This window comes from Orbicella faveolata, unplaced genomic scaffold (assembly GCF_042242905.1).
Source record: "Orbicella faveolata isolate gen_17 unplaced genomic scaffold, um_ofav_v1 contig_26, whole genome shotgun sequence".
NCBI lineage: Eukaryota > Metazoa > Cnidaria > Anthozoa > Scleractinia > Merulinidae > Orbicella > Orbicella faveolata.
In genome coordinates this window covers 11807501-11820000 of record NW_028301554.1, presented here as the reverse complement: position 1 = coordinate 11820000, position 12500 = coordinate 11807501, and the positions used below count along the sequence as shown (strand labels likewise).

Here is a 12500-nt window from a genome sequence, read left to right as displayed (position 1 = left end):
TGATTCGTTTAATTTTCTTCTGTTTTTCTAGGGGAAAACTACGAGATACAATACTTGACTGGGAGGATTCGTTGCCTTACAAAGACCTCGTGACAGCGGAACATCATTCGAGGTAAACGAACGGCTGGTTACTAAGTGGCACCAAATATAAAAACAAGCTGAATAGAAAGATCCTATAGAGCAAAATAGAAGAAGCTTTAAGAAAGTTTAACATATATCACGAGCGGACATTTTGCTCATTGGGTGTGTTTTTCTGTGCATGTTATATGTTAAACCAGCGATTAACTAAGGTGTATGCCATAGAAAATGCAGCCAATCAGAATACAGGGAAGCCGTTTTGTATACTCGACGGTATCACACCCAACCTTTCCAGCGTGGCGTGGTATAAAATAGTTACACTTTCTTAGAATATCCCTCTTGTCGCTTGTATTTTCTTGGTATAAACACTCACTTAAACGAGAAATACAAGTGACTAGTGGGATTGTTGTATAACAAGACTGCATTGTACTTTTTAACAAATAAAGAAACCTCGACTGTGCTCTGTTCTGTTGTAAAGCACGCAGGAAGCGGTAGAGCACTCAAGAAGTAGAGAAAAACACTCGACGTAGTCGAGTGTTTTCCCCTACACTTCTTTTGTGCTCTACCGCTTCCTGCGTGCTTTACAACAGAACAGAGCACAGTCGAGGTTTCTTTATTTGTTTTATGATAAAGAATCCAATAATTTCCCCACGCATTCGGCTAAATTTTCAAACCAAACTTTATTTTCCAAACGAGTAAAAGTGGCGTTAGCCGTGCTCAGTTCTCTGATTAATTAAGCACGCTAAAATAAGCCCATCACAATCCTTGTTAGACTTGTTCAAATAATTTGATTGGCTAACGAAGCGACAGCTGTCAATCACAAACTGGACTTCAGCTAAGCTTTCAGTTTCGAGTAGTTTCGAGCGGCTTTCGAGAGAAGAACGATGCCTTCAAAGTTCGCTTTTTAGTTAATTTTTAAATAAGGATCTAAAGGCAGGTAAAGGTTTGTAGTCCAGAGGAATCCGGCCGTATTGTGGCTCATCAAAACGTGCACTTTTCCAATGGAAATTACGAAACAAGGAACTCAAAGCTTGCGGATGAAAATGCGAAATGCTGAGTTGAATTTGAAAGGAGCTACAGGTATTTACGGCTTGTAGCCGCTTGCTATAAAGTGGTTTTTATATCAAAATTAACTTACCAGTTTTCCTCTTTCTTTGTACAAAACTTTGTACAAAGAACGTCAACTTTGTGAAAACAACGACTACACTTTGCAGAAACAACGCAACTTTGGGCAAAGATCGTCGACAACTTTGTACGAATAATGTTCACACTTTGTACGAACGTCAACTTTGTACGAACAACATCGAGTTTCAACGAACAACGTCAACTTTGTAAGAACAACGTCCACACTTGTCCGAACAGCGCCGAATCCACTATGAGGAAACGAGAAATTATCGATTGACTTGCGGGAAGACATGGTTGTGCCTAGAAGGACAACCGAGGAGTACTAGGAGCGAGTTTCGGAATCGAGCAGCTTTCGAAAATTTTCGGCTCTTCCAATATGGTGGACTATACCAGTCACATATAAATTGATCTTAATTTGCGAATTGCCAGTGGTAACACTATCATAATGTTGATCAACAGGGCAAGTACGTTTTTATTTACCTGACATGTTAGGAATAATGTGAATAATGAGAGTAAAAATCGAGAGTAAAGCCGTGAATGCTGTGTATTTCTTTAGGTCTCTTCCCGTCTAGTTCGTAAGCCGTAATTTGTACGCTAACACTGTAGACGTCTTTGACTTAAGCTCAAGAGTTTTTAAATACGTCTTTCCTTGAGAACGATTTTTTTGACTGAGCTCTTGATTCGGTGGATCTCCGAATTCAAACTTCCTTTGCCTTGTCCCTCTGGCCAGTAGGATATTGTTTCCAGCACTTAGATTTTGATGGGTCGTTTATAACCACCTTTATCATTTGATGCTACAATCATGGTATCAAAAAACCGCCCAGTCATTGGTGAACACGTTGTTATCATTTTCGTGACACAATAGGTTACCATAGCGACAGTATGACCTTCTAAAAACACCCTTAATTACAGCTTTAGGGGCTTTTAATTGAAAAACGGCATAGTGATTTTTTTTTACATTATCAACTTTTGATAAGCATGAAAAGACGCAACTTTTGGCAAAGTTTAAAAAAATTCTGTAGGTAGGTTTAGAGCCACCTTAAATTTTCGAAAATATAAGGTGGCTCTGTCCTGTTTGCAATATTTGCCAATACATTTCTGTGGTTGAATCAGCAGAGTTCTACATTTAACGACGCTTTTAGGTTGAGAAAGTAAAATTGGCGATGTACTTACTTCTTTTTATGTGACGCGTGATTGGGGGAAAAAATTATCCAAAGTGCGAACATTATTCGTACAAAGTTGTCGACGTTCTTTGCCCAAAGTTGACGTTGTTTTTGCAAAGTGTAGTCGTTGTTTTCACAAAGTTGACGTTCTTTGCACAAAGTTTTGTACAAAAAAAAAATTGGCAAGTTAATTTTGATATAAAAACCGCTTCATAGCTTGCAGCCGCCTCCAGCGAGATTGCCCGAACTAGCGTAAAAGTTAGAAAGACTAAACTGCTCCCACTGGCTCTACTCCGAGCACAGAAGAGAATATCAGAGCAAGCTTTGAACTGACCACTCGTCGGTTCACTTCGACACTGCATGTAAGTGTTGTTTGAGCAATTGAAGCCTTCGGCTTCGGCTGACAACCCCTACCTTGATTATTCTGAATATCACAAAAACCTCATCCAATAATTGTTTAGAATTTGTTTATTTCGCTACGTGTTTTGTCGGCGGGAATCTAGCAAAACTTGTTATTTTAGTACAGTTTTATTGCTAACAATGGTCTCCGTGAGCCATATTTACTACAGACAAATAGTTCGTTTCCATTGAGTTTGTCCGAGTCACAGGGGTTGTTTAATTTGGGTCAAATTTGTCAAAATTCCGAAGCAAAAATTTGAAAGCCAGTTTGCCGTCATCAACCCGTGCTCTGTTCTCTGACAAAGCACGCAGTTTCAGCCAATCAGAACGCGCGTTATATGGAAACGTTATTATAAAAGTGTATAGTGGCGTGTAGTGTTGTATACGGATGTGTTTTGATGTTTAGGGAGGTATAGGGGTGTATAGCGAGGTTCGTGTAGTGATGTTAAAACATAACGAATAGAGTTTAAATGGAATACGATTATTATTTTCACAAATTTCTGTGAATGATATTTTTCATGGCAAGGAAAGGTTTTACTGTTATTACACTATTTTCTCATAAATTTTCAAACCCTCTCTTTCAGGCAAGCTGACTTAGCAGTGTGCCTTGGAACCTCACTCCAAATCCAACCTAGTGGCAATTTACCAGTATTCACAGTCAAAAATGGTGGAAAGTTGGTTGTTGTCAATCTTCAAAAAACAAGACATGTAAGTAACTTCTGTGTTCATGTCGTGTTATTATGGCTATTGAAGCCCTCAGAGCAATTAGCCAATCAGAAAAACTGAAATGAACAACAAACAATAAAACGACTCTATTTAAAGACAGGGCCAGAAGTGAAAAGCGGATCCATGTGTTGCTTAGTTGGTGAAAGCTCATTGTCCGACCCTGTTGTTACCCCTTAGGATAAGAAAGCAAGCTTGATTATCAACCATTATGTTGATAGAGTAATGGAAGAACTTATGAACCGTCTGGGATTGTCAATTCCGCCAGTCACTGGAGCACCATGGTGGAATACCTCTTACACTGACAACAAGGCAGAGACTCTAGTAAAGGAGGAAGTCGATGAACGTGACGCAAAACACCAGGTCGACTATGGACCCTCTCTGGACTATCCAGTGACTAAGAGGCAAAAACGAAACTGTGAAGAAGACCAGGATGATGATGACGATAACAAATTATAAACAGTTCCAATATCACATTGATCATCATCTTTTCAGTAATCCATGTTGTGGAGCCACGTTGATGAAAGCAGACTCAACGCTAACTAAGGATCATTTTTACTTTTGAACACAAATGTGTTCAAAATAAGAATTAGTGCAATTCTTTAATAATAATAATACTTTATTCAAATACAGGGTACAAAGAGTATTTGGAAAGGAGGACCATGAGGTTATCCCTATTTAGGTCCCCTAACTAAAATTACAATCTAAAATTTAAAATTTTAAATACCTTATCTTCAAATACCTTAGTGCAACAAGTAGAAGTGAGTGACATTTTAGGCAAGAGAAGTAAATCCGTACCAGATCTTTCAATCAACCAGGGCGTAGATATTATTTCTTTAGGCTGTTGCAGTGTTTCCGCCAGAGCGCGCCATTGCAGGAATCCCGCGTTGCAATCAGAGATGACCTCCAGAAAAACGAAAAAAGGGCCAATTTGGCCCTTTTGTTTTACAAGACTGCAGGCTTAACACAGGCATAATATTTCAAAAGTCATCCCAGGACTCGGAATTGGGATCGATACGGTCGCCAATGCAACTAACATTTCATCCTTGGCGACCAAAAATTCTGGGTTAGTCGCCATAATACGGCATAATGGTGACTACATTTCTCTGTGTTGACGATCAGTAACGGTTATTTTGTCACACATGTCCTTCTAGAAAATCATATTGAAAGACCTTTGCTTCTAAAACATTCAACGTAAGAAAAGAAGTCAATCCGTCCTTTTGCTTTGCTGTATTGATTCTTCTCACATCGGAAAACTTCCAAATGGCTGACCGTGTTTGAAATCGCCCTATAATGCATTGCAAACCCTTGATCATTGACTGCGTCATGTATGCCTAAGGATTGTTCTCTTGTAATGCACGGATCCTTCATACTAGTATCTGATTCAAAAGAAACTTGATTGAGTAGAAACACTTCAAAAAGCACTTACTATTAAATTTTATCATAGATCCTAATTAACTGCTTTATTTTCCTTGGTACCCTGATGCATTTTTCCTTCTGTAGCTTTCAGTTTATTGGCCCCTTTCCTAAAAAATTGGCCCCAAAAAAAGATGTTCAGGGGCCACTTTGGCCCTCAAGTAAAATTTTCTGGCTGAAACACTGCTGTTGATCAGCCATGTGATGCGCTCAAAATCCATCGAAACTCCACCCTCTGCATGTAAATACTCTGATTTTTCCCCACAAAAAATAAATCACCTTGTGTTTCTTTGCTATCGCCTCCCCAATGAGGAGGAGATCACGAAGACCTTAAAGTGCCTATGAAATAAAAAATAATTTCTGCTGATTTGAATGGCTTTTCAAAGTAAAGAAGAATGGCATTTTCCTTTTTGGAATATCTTTTTTCGTTTTAGAGATATTCACGTTTTTGTATTATAAGCGATGACGTCATAGGTGGTTCCACTAAAACAGTTCAACACTCAATCAAGAATATCTCTAGAAATATTAAAGCAGTGTTCTTGAAACTTGGCACCACAAATGTATATCACAAAAGAAACAAAATGGCACCCGTTGTGCCGTTGCCATGACAACAGTTATGCCCCTGGTCCTGTTTCAATTAAAACGAACATTACCAGATTTTATCTTAAACAAGGATCATCTACTCCCAACAATCTAATGGGGAGAGTTAAGACAATATGGAAATCATGTGTGTTCCGAGCAAGACCCTCTGTCCCTTTTTGAAGGGTCACAAATTGGCATATTTGGTTTTTCACAGAAAGAGACTGGAGCCAAAAGTGTTGCCATGGCAACAACACAGAAGGTGTTATTCTCTTTCTTTTGTGATGCACATTTGTGGTGCCACGTTTGAAGAACACTGCTCCAATATTCCTAGAGATATTCTTGATTCAGTGCTTTACTGTTCAAGTGGAACCACCTATGACGTCATCAATTTCCTCATTTGCATAATCCAAAAACGTAAATATCTCTAGAACGAAAAAAGATATTGCGAAAAGGGAAAGGCCATTCTTCTTTACTTTGAAAAGCCTTTCAAATAAGCAGCAATTATTTTTTACTTCATAGGCACTTTAAGAGAGCTAGTTGCTAAAATCTCAGACGACAAAACTCCTGAGAGCACTCGAAATTCCAAGTAGTGTTGAAACCGAGACACAAAAATTAATAGTTATATTAGTGAAAATGGCCTCACCACACGCAAATACGTGCTACGGGTACGTGCTCACCTCCAGACTGGGGTATTTGGGATCTGGTGACGCCAACGACGTCACCAGACAAGGTTTAATGTGAAGAACATTGGCTAAGAATGTGCGTTCTAAATCTTTATATTTCTTACGAGCTGCAAAGAACCGCGTGAAGTGACCACGTCCTGCGTACATGGAGAACGTCAACCACGAGGGGACCACGAGGGCTAATTTTTAAGCGATGACTATGACGTCATTTAATGCTAGCATAAAAGTTCCTTTGGATAATGTCGCGCGTATGTATAGATCGTTTTCACTGTCACTCTGTAAAAAAATAAATCGAAAACCATCCATTGGAAAAAGCTAAGAAATTGTGATGTTATAGAAGATAACTAAATAAGACACTCCTCAAAGTTTTAGCCCTGTGCGTTTCTCCAAACTTCAGATATTCCTCAAAATGTTTCAAAGAAATTTACAGAGTCCAGTAGGAAAACGCCATGTTGATGTGCATCCGTGGTACACCAATATGACGGCCGGAAAACAGTGTAAACATCTGGAACTTAAGCCTGCGTAGCTTGGCGGTTTTTAAACAATTTGAGTGCGCTAAGAAAGGGGCGAAGCTGCAAGGAGCCTGGGAGAGAGACAACTGAGAAAACGCCTGCACGGATGACCGGCATTTTTTGTTAGTCCAGTACGCTGGCGTACGGGCCATTGCCATTGGATCAGAAGACTAACCCATCAATCAAAATTTTCGCTTATCTCCCAAGGGACAGCTCCAAGGAACAACACTGATTACAACGCAGATCTTTGACCTGTAAACAGAAAATAATTGCGAAAGTGTTATCGTGCCTGAATATTCTTCACGAATATCGCGAAATTGTTAACTGCCAAACACGAGCAAGAACAGTCGTAAACAATTTGCCTCGTGGGAGAGATGTGGTGGCCGTTTTCTAAAGTTTTTCTAAAATAAGAACCTTCCCGGAATCGTTTAGAGCTGAAAAATGTTGAACGTGAATAAAATCGTCATTATGAAAGAATTATACTACACCATGTGAAAAACACACTTTACATAAAATATCTCTGATAAGCTTCTGAGATGTCAAACTTAGTCTGACTACTACATTAGTGACGTTAAGTTGAGATCTTGTAAAATATACACCAATTAGGCATAATCACTTCCATCAACACCCCACAGTATTATATTAAATTAAATGTCCAGAACTGCATAACAACAATAACAACATATGTTTTATTTTTAGTCGATGATGTGTAAAGGCCCGCAAATGATGAGATAAACTAAGAATAAAGCCAGGATCCGAGCCAGGATCCAAGTTAGGATCCGAGCCAGGATCCGAGCCAGGATTTGAGCCAGGATCCGAGCTAGGATTTGAGCCAGGATCCAAGCCAGGATCCGAGCCAGGTTCCGGGCCAGGATTCAAGCCAGGATCCGAGCCAGGATCCAGGTTAGGATCCAGTTAGGATCCGAGCCAGGATTCGAGCCAGGATCCGAGCTAGGATCCGAGTTAGAATTAGAGCTAGGATCCGAGCCAGGATCCGAGCCAGGATCTGAGCTAGGATTTGAGCTAGGATCTGAGCCAGGATTCACCCTTTCCATGCCTTTAGTTATTCCTACCATTTTGATCACGTGATCAGAACCCAAAATATAGAACCAGCGTGTTCCCTACTGACTTGCAAGTAGAATCAAAAACAATTGACTTGCCACGGTGATTCTAATAGTTGGATTTGTTCATTAAAAATGCAGGCGACGGCTTCGATCGTTTTTGCTGTAGGAATATATAAGGCTTCTTTTTGCGTATAGTTTCTACAGCTTTGATACATTGATGTCAAGTTTGATTTTATACAGTGCAAAAAATGTTGAAATTTTGAGAAATAAAAAGGCGTTTTCGTGCCGAACACGGCTATATTTAGACATGGAAAGAAATTTGATCGGGGAAGATTTTGATCACTTGCTAGGTAACCACCGCACGTAACGCAATCAACAAAACAACGCTGTAATTTGTTATTTTTGGCAAGCTTCGTCCAAACACTTGATTATACCCATGTGCCTAAAACTTACTCCTTGTTTACAAATCGTTTAAATCAAAAATTTAGTCGCTGGATGGTTTGCCGGCCATCTCTTGCCCGAGAGTAAAATGTACATGTCCCAGACGAGCGGATAGGGGTTTCTTTGAGCCCTGCACTTGCTATCAAACTTTCTGGAATATAAGTTCAAATGTCCAAATTTTTAGATTTCAGTATATGTGTAATGTATGTGGCAAAACACTAGCACAAACGCCAGAATATATCAGTTCCAACGCGTTACTCTGCATGACTTGTGACGAGACAAAAGGGGTAACGCAAACAAGGAAACCAGGTCACGTGACATGTAGAAAGCTCATCCTAACTAATCCTGCTCGAATCCTGGCTCGAATCCTCGTTCGGATCCTGGCTCGAATTTTAGGTATCCTCGCAAATGATCCCCGTACCGCAATTGATCCCCAAATTGTACCGCATTCCATGGCTGACGTAATACCCTTTTTTAACGTTTTCAACGTATTTATTAATTCCCTTCGAATCCAACGCTTCGATAAAACCAAAAGAAAATATATTTCACACACAAATAAAGAAAACAGTATCTGTAACATTGTCCTTGTATTAATGTTTCAACAGCTTTTAGCGAATAAACATCACGGGTTGCGTGATTCCGAATTTGGCCGAGAGGAAGCTTGGGTCTGGTCACCGACAAAAAAAACAAGATCTGTTAGATTTTATGACCGCGCTTTTAAAATTTAACTGTTTTCTTAGCACTACAGTCGCAACGCAATTCACATTCCAAGGCAGTCCTTGATGATTCATTTATTACTCTAGACATCACATCACTTCATCAACACAAACTGTATTATTGCACCATCAGTGGCGGGTCTAAAACACAGGTCACGGGTCAATGTTTCACCAATACAGGAACAACCTTAAACCTTTACTAACACCAACCGTAAGCCTAAACATTGTCTTAGTGTAGTACTTAGGCCTAAGGTTAGCATTAGGAAGAGGCTAGCGTTGTTCCAGTATTGGTAAAACAATGACCCGTGACCCGGCAGGTATATTTTGCAGGTTGCAGGTTGAAATTTAATTATAACCGGAAAACCGCAGGCACTTAAAAGAAGCGTACTGGTGGTAGACTTACCGTGACTGTTACATGACGCTGTTTACAATCGCTCAGAAAGGTGGTTTCCACCTAAGTGCCAAGTTGGCCGAAGCGATGGGAGGACAGTATATTCCTATGATTTTAAGCCTGCAGTGAATTATTGTTTTTGAAGAAACATCCGAAATATCATCTGAAATATCTGCTGAATTTGGTTTCTTCCCTGTGAGTACCAAAATGAAAGCACACTGAGCTTGTGCTAGTATATTCCGTCGATTAAAATCTTATATTATTTCATTTCTGTATTTATTTGCTTCATTTGTGATGGCAATCTTCTGTTGTTGAGGGAAGACCCGAGCCAAATCTGGAATCGATGGAAACATATGTAGAGCGGCCATCCAGATGGCTTTGAACAGATTAAAGTAGTCTCAGCTTGTCGATCGATAAGTACTTTTGGCGGATGGATCGTGTTTTCACTACAGGTATGTGAAAGAAGCGAACTACTTTATGTAAGAACCCCTGACGAGTATATAGCTTATTAATTATTTTTAGTGCCAGCGGTTTTCCAGTTATAATTAAATTGCGACCTGCAACCTGCAACCTGCAAAATATACCTGCCGCCCGTGACCTGTGTTTTAGACCCGCCGCACCATCAGTCGTACCCGTTATGAAATCTCCGATGACGTAATGGTCTTAATCTGGAACTTTCTTCGGGATATGTATGAGACCCTGTTAGGGGTAAATTTCGACAAGCGACATGGCGTTGAAACGGGGACATGAGAGGTATGAATTGCCGACGAACGACAGACTACTCCAGCGTAATAGAGAAAGCGACAACAATGGCAAGATGGACCGACAACGAATTTCGGAACTGAGAATGCAGTGATTGTTTTAAACGTCTGAGTCGAAGTGAAGACGCATTTCCAGAGTTTTAAATGTGTTTTCCTCTCTCACGCGCGATGTCGACGGGTCGCGAAACCCAGGCTTTCCTATATATACTAAAACAACCACGTCGAATAAATCGAGTCCGTCATTGCTGAGTATTCTTTCTCACTCTCAGCTGAGTGAGCAGTGCCCTAAAACGCCTAAAAACACGCTTAAGGAAAAAGAAAAGAGATCTTCGACCGTCTGCTTCACACTTTTATTAGTGGGTCACCAGTGAAAGAATATGAAGCTGTAATATAGTCCATGGGCCAGGACCCTGGAAAGAGCCATTTGGTACCAAAACGAGGGACAAATTCTAACGCTTATTTTTAACAACGTTGATTCCTCTAGGTTATTTTGGTGTATGATAACCATGCCAAAGGAGTAGCTTTACTAGGATTATCACGTGATTAAATGACGTCACTCGGTTTGGTTGAATAAGCCGAATTGGTAAAAAGATGCCTAATAATAGTTAAATGCAAACCTGAAAATGTTACATACATTGATTTTTGGTTATTGCAAACTTCAAACGCAGTTTTCAGACCTAATTCCAATAACTTATATATGACTTATAGGAATTATCCCTAAATGGTTTCCATGGCAACACTTGTCAAATTATAAATATGAACAATAAGACGGAAAATGTGAAAAAAAAAGAAAGTGCTCGTGTAAATTGCATTGGTTACCTTCGAACCCTTGTCCTAAACTACATTGACTCCTCTTGCTTCGTTTGGTATATGATAGCCATGTCAAATGAGTAGCTATTCCAGGCTTATCACGTGATCAATTGCAAATGACTCGGTTGGGCTGAACAGATAGAACTGGTACAAATGGGATTACTACGGTCAAATACAAGCAAATGCAAATACAATCATGTTACATACACTGGTTTTTAGTTATTGAAAATCTCAAACGTTTTCAGAGCTTATGTCAACAACTTATTTTTAACTTAAAGAAATTGTTCCTGGATGGTTTCCATGGCTAAACTTGCCAAATGTTAAATATGAATAATTATTCAGGATATAACTGCTTGTACATGTGTTACATTGATAATTAAAGTTAGATTTCTTCGTCTTCTTCGCTGTCATCTGAGACAAACTCCTCGATAGAATCTTCACATCTGTTGTCACAGTCTAATAGCTTGCACACATCCGTGCACTTCAAACCATTTGCCAGGCAACTGCAGGTAGCAAGTTGACATGACCTTGTACACGAGCAAGACAGTAGTTTTAGCACGGTTGTAGGGGCTGGGTCACCGCTCATCGCCAGTCAATGACAAAGTGATCACCGTCTTCGCACCAGCCAAAACCAATGGGGTTCGCGTCCCTTGGCAGCTTTGCAGACTTCGCTTCCAAATGACTGCTTGGAAGTTTGCGCGAACCGCATGCTTGAACAAGCAGTCGACACAAGGTGGTAATTGGGAGGAGTCGATGTTACCCTTCTTGGTGCAGAATAACCTGTACCTCAGCTCATTAATGTTATCAGTATCATTCTCAGTTATCAGTAAAGCTTACATGTATACTCTTGAAGGCTCTGAAAAAGCTTATCTGATAGAACCCATTTCATCCCCAGCTGCTCAAACATTTCTTGGTAAGATGTCTGTTGCTTGACAAGTCTAGGGCTCTTATCTTTTCTCTTCCAGCGAAGGCACTCACTGTGTCACACCCAATGAAAGCATGCATACCAATTGGGCATTTGCAAAGTTCTTCTCCTACGGCTGCCACCACACTGGAGATACTGACATATCTAGTTCTTGTCTGCGCTCCACACTTGACATACATGGATGCCGAATAAAGCAATTAAACGCCAGGCAAAGTAAGAATACGTCTGTATCTTCTGATGCCACAACCACCGCCTTGTAGCATGATTTAGCTGCATTAGCTGCATTTCTTGGCAGGCCTGGTATCAGCCTGGCAATAAGCCTGGTATCAGCTTCTTCCTGTGTGGAGTTGAGCTCTTCAACTATATTGGCAGCTTGTGAGGTAATCTCGTAACAGTCACGTTCGCACGAAAAGTGACCTTGCTTGTCGACTTTGTTCTGTATTAATCCCGTTTCCACCCCTTTACCACAAACTCTGTGAAGGCCTTTTTATTCTTTGGATTCAAAAGGAATTTTCTCCACTGCTGCACCTTGTGTTCGGATGCGTCCGCATGTAGTCGCACTAAGACCCTTAAAAGGTTTTTCTTCGTGCGTTTTCAGGAGCTTTTTGGCGGGTAACTTCTACAAATCTCCTAGAACGAGGGCCGTAACCATCTTCTGCATTGTAAATGGAAGATTTTCTGCATCCAGTGCCTCAACACTCCTCTTTTTGG

At 40.2% G+C, this 12500-nt stretch overlaps 1 protein-coding gene across 3 annotated transcripts in view; it reads left to right on the top strand.

Moving 5' to 3' along the window:
- The window catches only part of LOC110046777 (NAD-dependent protein deacylase sirtuin-6-like), a 49460-nt gene extending 42968 nt beyond the window's left edge, over nt 1-6492 (top strand). For 2 of the 3 annotated variants that reach the window (XM_020752490.2, XM_020752489.2), the window contains exons 4-6: nt 32-112; nt 3350-3473; nt 3669-6492. In XM_020752490.2, coding sequence (XP_020608149.1) covers nt 32-112; nt 3350-3473; nt 3669-3947 — 484 coding nt within the window. In that variant the 3' untranslated portion in view covers nt 3948-6492. The remainder of the gene's footprint in view (nt 1-31; nt 113-3349; nt 3474-3668) is intronic. The other variant, XM_020752491.2, reaches the window with a different exon arrangement.
- Nucleotides 6493-12500: the final 6008 nt, after the last annotated feature.